Source organism: Leptonotus elevatus, chromosome 14 (genome assembly GCF_054856555.1).
Source record: "Leptonotus elevatus isolate MCC_2025b chromosome 14, RoL_Lele_1.0, whole genome shotgun sequence".
Taxonomy (NCBI): Eukaryota; Metazoa; Chordata; class Actinopteri; order Syngnathiformes; family Syngnathidae; genus Leptonotus; species Leptonotus elevatus.
The window spans coordinates 610,533-623,413 of record NC_141252.1 but is presented as its reverse complement, the minus strand read 5'-3'; the positions used below and the strand labels follow the sequence as shown (position 1 = coordinate 623,413).

General features: G+C 42.1%; 2 protein-coding genes across 2 annotated transcripts; both read right to left on the bottom strand.

Moving 5' to 3' along the window:
• Window positions 1-1,631: 1,631 nt before the first annotated feature.
• On the bottom strand, window positions 1,632-10,487 carry ezra (ezrin a). The gene is made up of 12 exons (XM_086094461.1): window positions 9,601-10,487; window positions 8,522-8,605; window positions 7,259-7,354; window positions 6,730-7,004; window positions 6,558-6,641; window positions 5,445-5,591; window positions 4,813-4,909; window positions 3,663-3,957; window positions 3,433-3,593; window positions 3,255-3,347; window positions 2,906-3,151; window positions 1,632-1,988 (listed from the first exon to the last, which is right to left on the bottom strand). The coding sequence occupies exons 1-12, from the start codon at window positions 9,610-9,612 to the stop codon at window positions 1,824-1,826; spliced, it is 1,755 nt and encodes a 584-aa protein (XP_085950587.1). The 5' UTR covers window positions 9,613-10,487; the 3' UTR covers window positions 1,632-1,823.
• A 158-nt stretch (window positions 10,488-10,645) lies between these two features.
• Window positions 10,646-12,164, bottom strand: nenf (neudesin neurotrophic factor). The gene is made up of 4 exons (XM_086094467.1): window positions 11,981-12,164; window positions 11,851-11,911; window positions 11,243-11,346; window positions 10,646-11,089 (listed from the first exon to the last, which is right to left on the bottom strand). Exons 1-4 carry the CDS (start codon window positions 12,122-12,124, stop codon window positions 10,913-10,915), a joined length of 486 nt encoding a protein of 161 aa, XP_085950593.1. The 5' UTR covers window positions 12,125-12,164; the 3' UTR covers window positions 10,646-10,912.
• Between the last annotated feature and the right edge of the window lie 717 nt (window positions 12,165-12,881).

Genomic DNA, 12,881 nt, shown 5'->3' with positions numbered 1-12,881 from the left:
CATTTTTTTTTTACAATTTGCATCATCTGGGCTGTTAGTCCACTATCTTCAAACTCTAACCCTACTTTGAAACCCCAGCCAAAGCTTGACATTTTATTTCGGAAACATGACCCTATAATGAAACCTTAATCCGTCATTTGAAAGCCAAACTTTAAACAGTAACCAATGAGACTTTGTAAACCAACTTTGAAGCCCTAACTTGATTTAAAACCATAACACAAACATGAAATGTTAACCCAATCTTGAAGCCTGACTTAAAAATTCCAATACTGATTTGTAAGACAATAAGCCCTATCACTATGCTTGGTATAAAACGTTAAAACCAGAACCCTGGCTTGAAATCTTAACCGAGCCTCTGACGAGTGGACTAATCCAATAACAAATAACAAATAAAAAATCATTTTTAAGTGCATAAGTGAATAAAGAAAATGTCTTATCTTCAGATGAATACTGGTGTCAATCAAGCTTTACTTCTCATTTTAACAGACAGGGGGCAGTGTAGTATTGCACTTTTTTTTCTTGACTCCCATGTTGGTAGAAGTACAACGTTATTTGTCCTCTTTCTTGAAGTATTAATAATTTGGTACACACTTGGGCTTGGTCCCTATTAACAAAGATCTATTTAACCCCCTCTAGTTCTCAGTGGCTCAATTTGAAACCCTAATCCGGATGGAAAACCCTCATAAGAAATGTACCCCCAGGTGAATCCACTCATGATGCCAAGCTTTTCAAGTTGATGCCAACTTTTTGAAAGGTGAGAACAACGCGGCAGCTCTTCCCGTTCTATCAGTTTGTGTTTGTTTTATTAGGGGTGGGGCATTTACACGTTGCCTTCAAGCTTTGCCCATCTGCATTATCATGGGATCGTCTTCTAAAAGTAGCACCGACAGCTTTTGTCTTCATCTCCAGGAAGTAGTCGGTGCCAACAGAGTATAAAGCACGCACGCATGCTAGGTTTTCATTAGACTTAATTCATTGTACATTTTAGTAAATAATCCCAAAAATGCTCAAATTAAGGCTGCAAAGAAAGAGTTTCAAGATAGAGTAAGGTTTCAAATTTGACATGCGAGTCAGAGTGTTTCAAGCAAAGGTTAATGTTGAATTAAGGTTTCAAGCCAGGGTTCGAGATTTGAGCAAGAATTAGGGTTTCACACAAGATTTGCGGTTTTCTATGAAGGTTCTAAAAATAAGATAGAGTTTCAAATTAGGGTTTCAAGTCAAGGTTAGGGTTTTAAATTAAGATTTCAAGATAGTGATTCAAAATTTGGGTCCTAAAGGCAGGATTGGGGCTCAAATTAGGGTTAAGAGTTCAAACGAGTTTTGACACTGCAGTTTTTAAGACGGGGGTAGGGTTTCAAAGAATCCTTAAGTATGAGTTAAGGTTTTAAATTAAGGTTTCAAGCCAGGGTTATTCAATTCAGGTTAGTGTCTTAAACCTGGTTTAGGGTTTGAAACAAGGTCGGCGGTTTCAAATAATTGTCCAAGTCATTTTTTTTGCTTGTGATGCAAATGGTTCCGTTTTTTGTGTTTCCTGAAACATTTGGGGGGAAAAAAGACAGTCGATTATTTTAAGATGGCGTCGAAATGAGAGTTTAATGTTACTTCGGTCACAAAAGCGACAACAGATAAAACAAGTTGAAACAAGTTTTATTTTAACATGGAGAGATTGAAAAACGAAGCTCTTAGGCCAGCGTAATAATAAAAATAAAATAAGGCTAGCAATTAGACTTCGATTGAGTTTTACGACACGAAGACACACGCACACGCTGCCGAGTGCGCGCGCTGTACAGTGCGGCCGTTTGAGTGCTTGGGTAGGTTTGGCGTTACAAGGCCTCGAACTCGTCGATCCTCTGCTTGGTGTTGCCCATGCGGATCTGCCTGAGCGTCTTGTACTTGTCCCGGCCGGCGCGCACGTTCTCGGCGTGCAGAAGGTCGCTGGCCGTCTTCTTGTTCTGGTCGCGTGACTCCTCCAGCTCCGAGCTCAGCGCCTGAGGGCCACATGACAAACCGGGTCAAAAGGTCAAAAAGAGGAGGTTGTCCAACGCACCGGTCTCCAATTTCTAATGCTAATTTAAAAGCCTACTAGTTTCAAACCCTAATTTAAAACCCTAACCCTGGCCTGAAAGCTTCAGAGCACAATTTTTAAATCTTAACACAACTTTGAAACATTCATTTAAAACATTAACACTTGTTTTAAGATCTAATTTGAAACCCTTATCCTAATTTTGTCAAAACCATTACTCGAGCATAAAATACTAATTCAAAACCTTAACTATATCTTGAAACCCTAACTGGTTTAAAACCCTATTTTGAAACACTAATCTTGTCTTGAAACCCTAATTGAGAACTCTAAATTTGAAACCATCAAGTTTATCTTGAAGACCTATTTTAAAACCCTAATCCAGATTGTAAACCCTAATCTGTGACCGTATTTAAAAGCCCTAATGCAAAACCTTAACCCCCGGTCTTGAAACCCCAATTCAAAGCCACAACCCTACCTTGAAACCCTAAACCTGATTTGAAACCCTCAAAGCCCTAACTAGCTTGAAACCCTCATTCAAAACTGAAACCCTATTTTAAAACCACATTTCGAAACCCTAAACCTGGCTTGAAAACTTAATTTCAAACTATAAACCTGTCTTGAAACTCTAATTTAAAACTGTAACCATAGCTTCAAACACTAATTTAAAACCCTAACTCTATTTCAAAACCCTATAACTGGCTTCAAACCTAAATTTGAAATCCTAAAACTAGTCTAAAACCCTCATTTGCAACTCTAACCCTGTCTTGAATCCATAGTCCATGACCCTTACCCTAGTTTGAAACCCTAATCCAAAACTCTAACCCTGTCTTGAAACCCTACTTAAACCATATCACATTAAACCCCTCCCCCGCCCCTACTCACCCTGAGCTTTGCCTGCAGGCGTTCGTTCTTCTCGGCCTCGGTGAGCCTTTCCTCCTCGCGGCGGTGGTCGTTGAAGCCCTGCGAGTGCAGCTCGGCGCTGTAGGTGCTGTTCTCCTCGCTGTGCTCGTGGTCGCTCTCGCTGTCCGAGGAGGACGAGGAGGCGGCGACGGCCACGGGGGCCGAGCTGGTCATCACGGTGCGCAGCTCCTCCTGCGTCTTCACCAGATTCTCCTCGACCTCTTTAGCCTGGGGACGGGGGACGGGGGACGGGGGACGGGGGACTTGGTCTCGAGTCCGCCTTCACTTACAAAAGCCACGTCGCGCGGCCGTTTGCTCGTCCGCAGCTCACCTTGCAGTGCCACGTCTCCGCCTCCTCCTCCTTCACCCTCTTGGCCTCCTCCAGCAGCAGGATCTTGGCGCTGTACTCGGCCAGCTCCGTGGCCTTGGGGGGGGAAACAGCCACAGGGACATCTCGCCAAACTGGCTCAACGTGACACCAAGGAGGTGGGGATCTACTGGGCTCTCACCAGATGCTCCTGGCTCTTCATCTGGTCCTCAGCCTGCCTGGCCAGCTCCTCCTTGGCGATGATGGCCTCCATCCTCTCGGCCTCCAGCCGGGCCGCTTCCTGCTCCACCTTCCTCCGTTCCTCCTCCAGCTGCACGGCTCGGTCCAGCTGCTGCCGGAGCTCTGTCAGACAGCAGCGGGTTATGTGGTCCGTCATCAAAGTGCGGCAAATACTACAGTCCGTAGTCTCACCCCTCTCTGCTCTCTTGGTGGTCTCCTCGTACTGCTGGAGCTTGGTCATGAGCTCGCGTTTCTCCCGCTCCATCTGATCCTTCTCGAGCTCGATGGCCTCCCGCCGCTTCTTCTCGCTCTCCAGCTGGTCGCGCTCCATCTTCTTCTGGAGCCGCTCCTCCTTGGCCTGGGCTTTCATCTGCTGCACCTCGATGGTGTCCGTCTTGCGGCGCCGCATGTACAGTTCGTGGTTGCCCATGCACAGCTGCAGGATGCGCTTGTTGATGCGCAGCCGCGGCGCGTAGAAGATGAAGTCCTTGATGGGGAATAAAAGATGACAAGATTGCCATTGTGTGCCGCCTGTGTTGAATGATTAGCGCAGTTGTGTCTTTGATGTCTTTCCCAGGCGAATAGCTTTTTGTTCTGATTATGTTGACCCTGTCTTCTTTCGATGCTAGCCAATCAGCTCCTTCAATATCCTAATGTCATACACACCTTTGTCTCATGTCTTTGATGTTTTTTTCCAGCAAAATCGCTTTTGATCCTGACTGCCAGCCAAAAATGTTGACCACTGTGGCCCTCAGTTTGCCCCAACGTCCTGCCCACTTGTGCCTTGTATGTGATTAGCTTAGCTGGGTCTTTGATGTGTTCCCCAAGGGTATCCGCTTTTATTCCTGCCTGATATCCACTTCTCTCATGCTCATTGCCTTCACTACCCATTGTCTTATCTGTGTCTTTGATGTTTGTTTCTAGGGAGCCATTTTTGTACTTGACAGCCAGGAACTACTTTGCCAACTTTTTTCCATGCTAGCCAAACAGCTGCCCTCACATCCTACCCACCTGTGTCTTGTCCATGTGTCGCCGTGTCTTTGATCTCCCCAGCTGAATTGGTTTTGCCTGCCAGCCAATCAATTCCCTGCCTCGTGCACTCCTTTTGTCTCAACCAATCAGCTTCTAACTATCTCTAATGTCCTGCATACCTGTTTCTTGTCCATGTGATTAGTGCAGTTGTGTCTTTGATGATTTTCCAGCTGAACCACTACCTTGTCTGCTGTGCTCCTTCATTTCAATTATGGAGCCAATTAGCTTATTACTTGCCCTTGTATCCTACCCACCTGCATTGATTAATGCAGCCGCGTCTTTGATGGTTTCCCAGGAGTGAAGTACTTACAGGGGATTTCTTGTCGATGGGCTTGATGATGAACTTTTTATCATTAAAGGAAATGTTCCTGATTTCACTCCAGGGAAATCCAATCTTTGGGGTCATCCTGAATGAATGAAATGAAAAAAGTTAGTAACCATAAAACTGTATCGCACTTTATTTTTTTGTTTTTATTTTTTATAAAGGTACAATGTGAATATTTCAACAATAAAATGTAAATGCACGCAATTATATACAAAAGGCAAATTTTGTATTTATTGGTAATAAAGAATATATATGCACATGTAGAAGTTAGTCATGGCGCCCCACAGGGATCCGTGTTCAGACCACTGTTTAGTTGCTACATGCATGCGTTCTTTAGGCAGTATTATTAGAAAACAAAATACAGATGCAATATTTTAAACAAAATACATCTCCTCCAGCAGCGCCTCCTAGTAACCTGTTGCAGGTGATCTCAATTGAATGTGCAGGTCTGGCCTGGTCAGGCCATCACAAATGTGCATGCCGTGTTGTAGAACCACACGTAAGAGTTCAACGACCTCGCCAAACAAATGCGGTCAGCAGAACGAGGTCGACAACCGGAGGTACAATGATGGCGCGTGTGTGTGGCAGGATGTCAACACGCACACTAACAAACCCACCTGTCTTCCTTCTCGTAGATGTTGAGGCCCAGGGCGTCCACGCCCAACCACAAGTCGGTGCTCTTCTTGTTCTTGATCTCAAAGTAGTTGACGCCGTACATCTCCAGGTCCTGGGCGATCTTTAGGTACTCGATTATGGCCTCGTCTCTGCGTGAGATGCAAAAATGTTCACGCTGTTGTGGGGAAAAAACATGCTTTGCAGTTAAAAGGATGATGTAAGGAATGACTTCCAGTATTAATTTTAGGGAGAGCGTGTATGTGATTGTTTTGACACTATGAGTGTCGTATTGTTATGACTATACTAGTGTGTAATTAATTGTTTTCATTTAATGAATGAGGGTTGTTTTTACTACTCAAAGAGTGATTATTTAGACTACATGAAAGAGGGACTGTTTCAACTACGCAAGTGAGTGATTGTTATGCTTATACATGAGAGTTACTATTTTGACTACATGAGAGAATGATTGTTTTGACCATACCAAAAGTGATCGCTTCGATGACACGAGTGACTGTTTTGATACACGAGAGTATGATTGTTTTGACCACGAGAGTGGTGGTTTTGACTATTCAAGTGAACGATTGTTTTGACTACATGGGAGTGTTAACATTTTGACTAACGAGAGTGATTGTGATGAGTGATTTTGACACGATTGAATGATTGTTTTGTTTACAGGAGTGCACATGCTTTGACTATATAAGTGTGCGATTGTTTTCATTGTATGAGAGAGTGATTGTTTGACTACAGGAATGAGCGTTTGTCGACTACTACTGTCAAATACACAAGTTACTGAATGTTTTGACAATATGAGGGATTGTTTTGGCTACACAACAATTACTATTTTTATGACTAAGGATTGTTATAACTACATGTCATGACAACAGGATTGTTTTGACACCGTTTTGGCTACACAATAATTACTATTTTTATGACTAAGGGAGTGTATGATTGTTTTGACCACACCAAAGAGCGATTGTTATAACTACATGTCATGACAACAGGATTGTTTTGACACCAGAACGTGGATTATTTATAGTGCAGGACTTTGCACACAGGCAGATGAACCAAAAGTAGTAAAAACTTGAACTTGGCGGAGGTTCGACAAGTAGACCTACTTGAGCATGCATCCGTGCTCTTCATGCCAGACCTGGATCTTATCCTCCCATTCCTCCTTGGACAAGCTGTGTTGCTCCAGGACGCTGCAAGAGTTAGCAAGTTAGCATTGCTAAGGTAGCTAGCAAGTTAGCTCATGTTTTCGTAGTCTCTCGGCGTCCTGCAATCACTAACTTGCGCGACATGATACGCTCCGAAGACATATAGCCCGGGTGGTGCACCGACTTCTTGTACTCGCCCAACTTTGCCTGGATGGCGTAGGAGGCTATGAGCACGGCCGACTCGGGTGGGCAGTAGATGTCCTCGTTGAGGATGTCCTCCTTCACCTGCAGGTAGAACAGCCGCCGCGTCACGTCCTGGATCAGCTCCTCCGCCACGTCCTCCGGGTAGTACTTGGCACGCAGCTTGAACTGCAGCGGCGTCTCTTTGCGTACATCCTGGGACATCACCTGAGGAGGGATCCAAACGTTTGTTATTGATGGATTTTGTGGCCTTTCTTCTGTCTGTCCACGCCCAAACTCCATATACGTTCCATGGTAAGTGAGTTCTCAATTATTATTTTTTTTATTACATATATAACTGAGCTTCCTCAAACGTTCAGAGATTCTGAGAGAACGGGCCGGCACGCAAATAGCAAAAATCCGCGTGAATTTCACGGCTATTATGAATGAGTTGGGATCTACAAAAAACAAACAAAAAAAACCTTCTTCTCGATGTTGAGCCAGGTGAGGAAACCTTTTCCATCGACAAATTGGAGCCCAAAGTACCAAACTTCACGCAGTCCAATTGTCCTGGCCACCTAAAACAACACAAACAAAGCAATAAATGTCAAAAACTTCTCACCATCCATCTACTGTTCTAATAACAAGTCATAGTAAACTGTATTCATTTTTGGGGGTAATCCTGAAAAGGAAACTAGTGATTATTTCCACTACATAAGAGCATGATTGTTTTGACTGCACAAGAGAAAGTGAGAATTAATGATGTGTCCAGGGTGTGGTCCGCCTTTCAGCTGAAGTCAGCTGGGACCCTGAACAGGATAACAGGTATCGAAAATGGATGGATGGAGAAAGAGTGATTGTTTTGACTACACGAATGAGTGATTGTTTTGACTACCCAAGTGAATGATTGTTTTGACCATACAAGAGAGTGATTATTTGTGTTGACTCCACAAGACTGATTCTTTTGACTAGAGAAGAGTTATTTTACATACATCAGAGCGATTATGATAATGTTTTGACTACACAAGAGTGATTGTTTTGACTCAACGAGAGTTATTATTTTACATACATGAGTGTGTTTACTACACAGGAGAGTGATTGTTTTGACTTCACGGGAGCTATTATTTTACATACATGAGTGATTATTTACTACCCAGGCGAGTGATTGTTTAGACTAAATGTGAGAGGGGTTGTTTTGACTAAATGAGTGATTGTTTTGACTCCATGGGAAAGTTATTATTTTACATACATGAGAGTGATTGTTTCCTACCCAGGTGAGTGATTGTTTAGACTAAATGAGAGTGATTGTTTAGACTAAATGAGAGTGATTGTTTTGACTAAATAAGTGATTGTTTTGACTTGGCGGGAGTTATTATTTTACATACATGAGTGATTGTTCACTACCCAGGTGAGAGATTATTAAGACTAAATGAGAGTGATTGTTTTAACTACACATGAGAAGTATGGTTTTGAGACTATATGTATGTGTGTGTGTGTGTGTGTGTGATTGATTATCCCTGGATATATTCCTATTATTCACTATGAACACAAATTTTGGGACACAAAATGGAAATATAAGTCACCCCTCTGTAGGTCATAACCGCTCTTGAAAAGACTTTCCATAAGACTTTGTAGTGTATGTACATTTTTGGATGCTAACCCCAATCTCTATTGTTCCTGTACAATAGAAATCAAGCCCAAATCATTTTTGGAGCCACTTTTCTACTTTACAGTGGGCCTCCGACCTGGTCGAAGAGCTGCTTCCCAGTAGTGTTGGGGTGGAAGGAAAACTCCAGCTCAGCATCCATGGTGGTGACGCGAACGTTGACCTGCGGAGGAAAGGTTGTTCAGTCATGTGACACGGTGACACTCTTCACCCTCCTCTCTTTATACATGCCTCGTGATGTCTATATTCAGACCAGGCATCTTCTTTAAACTTCAAAACACACACACACACACACACACATGCCATTGTCCTCAGCAGAAATATTGATTATTCAAAAAGAAACACAAGAAGTGTAAATAATTGCCTTTTAATGTGGAAGTGGTTTGCTCATAAGCTATAATTGCTCACTATCTCATTAGACTTTGGACTGCGGTCACCAGGCGAAACTAGCACAGCGGTCGCTAACAACTCGCCGGCATTAGTGTTAAGTCTCCTCTTTTTTTTTTTCTGTCTCTCTTACGCTTGTGCCACAAAGGGATTACTTTTGCTTGCCAAAAAGTGTTACAAAGAACAAATAACGAGGATGAGAAAACAGCATGTGGCCCCCCCACCAACTCCTTCTGCCCCGGATTGGCTTACGCAATGATTTTATGAACTTGCGCTAACGCACGCCCCAGGCTGTCATAAAGATAAACCCAGTGGAAGTTGGGCAACAAAAGGTGGAACTCTTTCCAACATTTGCTCCGTACGCATATATGTAACTTTAACTTCCTTTTAGTTAATCATTGCAAACAGAAAGACAAAAAAAAATCCATCTTTAAGTGACATTTTATCTAAGAAGGCAGCGAGAAATACCTACGACATGACTCATGACTTGACGTCATTGTGACCTCTTGGGCAAGACTTTCTCCGTGGAGGGTCTCAATGAGTATACATCGAACATCCTGTACGTATGGTCTTGTTACACCAATAACGTCGGACACATTTTTCTAAAGATAAACTGACAAGTGAGAAGACTATTTGACAGTTTGCGATGTGTGCGGCAACCGGTCAAGTTCTACTTTTGGTTAATGAGTAAAAAAAGCCAAGAAGGAAAGAAACTTGATGTCAGCTGGATCACAGAGCAAACACAGAAAAACGTTTATCCTCCGTTCTTACCGTTTTGGGCATCTCGGCGTTGGTGATGGTCGTCCGGTAGTTGAAGAAGGAAGTCAGGTGTTTCCCAGGAGGACTGAGGAAGCAGCGGAGCGTCCACCTGCTAAAGAAGACGGCTGGGCTGTGGTTGGCCGAGTGTAATAGGGCAGGGCGTGTACCCTTTGAACCACGGGGCCTGTGACGTAGCGCCTTTGACTTGGTTACTATCGCGCAAACAAGAAGGAGACTTACGCCCAAAATGTAGCCGAGAGGGCGACCTTCGGTCAGAGCCGCAGTACATAAACCGACGTGCTGATTATATGACACTTCGGAGATGGATGCTCATCCAGGGATCAAGATAACGTCACCGCTAAATGCTGCTATTAAGTAAATTTGCTGTTTATGGGTTGACGTCCATGATATAGTCGGGGAAAGCAAAACCATATACAGCACAACAATCCCTGAACATTGGAGGAATGTTTCGTCACGGGTCAAAAGTAGCAATATGCGCTTTGTGACCTCAGCTATTTTGGCCATCTTGTTTCAGATAACCATCAAAAATCAATAATGTTATTTTTCCTATACAGAAAAACTACCCTGAAAATCTTACTAAGATCAGTTAACGTGTCCAGAATTTTGTTTTTTAAATAGATTCCCTTAATAATAATATTATGCAACTAACTTACTAACTAGATCATCAGAAACATGCCTTGATACTGGTGTACATGTTTTTTTTTGCCGTATCAGAATAAAGTGCACATCCATTACAGTAGGTGGCAGTGGTGCTCTCTTTCTTTTTTTTTAGTTTTCAGGCAAATGGATGTACTTAAAATCTTTTTTTGTGATAGACTAAAAAAACAAAGTCATTTATTTCATTCTTCTTTTTTTCCTTTAAGGACGGGCATTGGAAATTAGCATTAGCTACAAATGGTGTGTTGCTGTGCATTAGTGATTGTTTTTCATTCGTCTATGTTGTGGCATCTGTCCCTATTCAAATCAACATGAAATGAAATGAAATTTAATGCGAAATGTTTTCTCCTTCCTTTTGTAACAGAAAATAATTGAGATATTTCTGCATTACAAAACAGATTTATTTTCCTCAAAATTTTACATACCATTACAGTACACCATGATGACAATCTAATTTTTTTAAGGGGATTTTTTGTGCTAATTTATTAAAAGTATTATTATGGGGAATTTGAATACAAATGACCTAGAAGTGCGTTTTCAAAATGCTAGGTGTGTTTATTTAATGGAAGTCAGTCAGTCACATGTTTCAAATGTACACAGAAGTGTTAACAAGGCTAAATTCAAGTAGAAGAAGGTGGAGATGAGGTTAAAACTCATCTTTGATGTTAAAGTGCGGTTGGTCCTCCGGCTTGAAGTCCTCGTTGGGACTCCCGTCCTGGTTGAGGATACGTGCGGCCGTGTAGCCCACGATGGGGTACTTGGCTTTGTACGTACCCTCAAAGATGCTCTCCAGCGACCGCAGCTGCTCCGCCGTCAGGCCCGACTGTCGTGGAAAAGTTGGGAGAAAAAGAAAAACATTACCTCCGCGGGTGGGGGTCACATTCTAGTCTTTCAGCGTTATTCTTGCTAACAATGTTGAATAAAACCTCCTTGGTGGAGGTAATTGAGGGGTGCAGTAAAGTTGTGCAACACTCACGATATCTGATGTCAGGTCTTCTGCCTCGAGCGACATCTTGGCCACGGCTCGAGTGGAGTCCTTGCCCACTAGTGCGTTGTATGGCCCGTTATTGCCGTAAAACTCTGAAACAGGTGGAAAATTCTAATTAAATGCATTTTCCACTTTTTTTTTCTGTGTCTGTTCTGCTTCAAGGTTATTATAGTTAATAATAATTTAAAAAAACGAAATAACTATAACTAAAATGGGGGGCCGGGTTGTTGGGGGGGAGGTGGGCAGAAAAATAAATAATAATAATAAATAAGTGTCAGGAAAAAAAGAAAACAACTAAATAACATTCTGAGTAACAAAAAAAATAGTACAAAAAACGGGGAAAAAAATCTATAAAACTAAAAAACACACACAAAAAAAACAAAAAACAATCCGAAGTCCAAAAACTACTACTAAAAAACGAAAAAATCCCCCGAACCCACCTGACAATTTTAACAAATGACAGTTTTTTGTTTTGTGTTTTTTTTGTAGTTTATGGCAAACAACTCAACTAAAAATATGATAAAATGTGTGTGTACAATGTTTAATTGGTCAGGAACTTTATATAAGGACTAACAGGTGTTCCCACCTTTCCGCACCTTTTCCTTTAGTGACGTCGAAAACCACCCCTTTTATCGCCATGTAGATGGGCTCGCCCTCCTGTGACAGTGACATACTTTTTTAGCGAGCATACTTTTTCTACCCCGGTTGCTCAGCAGTTGTACGTACGCGCTTGCCGTCATACCTCCGGAGCTCCTCCTCAGTAAATAGTCTCACGGGTTTGGTGGCCGCTTTGTACTTTAACTTGTCTGCTAAAGACACATTTAATAGCGCCACAAGCAGCACAAAAGCGGAGCTTGTTGCTGTTGCCATGGTAGAACTCTTGTTTGTGTCTTTCGACCGGATCCGGAAGTATCAAGGCTCATTGCCAATTGTTACTTCCTTGTCACTTCTATATATGGTCATTGGTGCGTTTAAGGAAGAAGAAAATACGGGAATTATGAGCGTTTATTTGGCACGGCCTAAACATTGTACAGTACTTTAATGACCTCATTTCCATATTATGGCAAACCTTTAACATTTAAAAGATAAGTGTGAGTGTCATTGTAAAATGGTGTCTAAACATTGTAGATAACGTACTCCTTTTCAATAGTTGCAATTCAATAGTTGCAATTCAAGTTAAGTTGAAACAACAGGTAGCAATAATTGGTACTTCAATTTTGCCTAGTCAAAACTGAACTACAGATAATCTGCAACGTCATTTTGTCTAGGACAAATTATGCCACTTTTACAATTCATTTGTTTGGGGTTTGTCATTAACAGAGTTGACCACACAGACCTTTTACCTACCTAGAGCCCTAAATAAATGTTATTAGTTCGATTTTACTTTTTTTGCTAGGCTGATTATTTTCACATATCATTTATCACGTACTACTATCAAGTCATAATGACCGTTTGAACAAATGTGACAAAAAGTGATTTTGTACATTCAAACATTCTTCTCCTAATAAGGGCAATCACTGGAGAGGGGAAAGCAATTGTGTGGCGGATAAATAGTAGTTAATTTGGGGAAATTTAGTTAAAAAGTCTTCACACTGCAGTACAGTATTACGCACATATGGGACTTCAA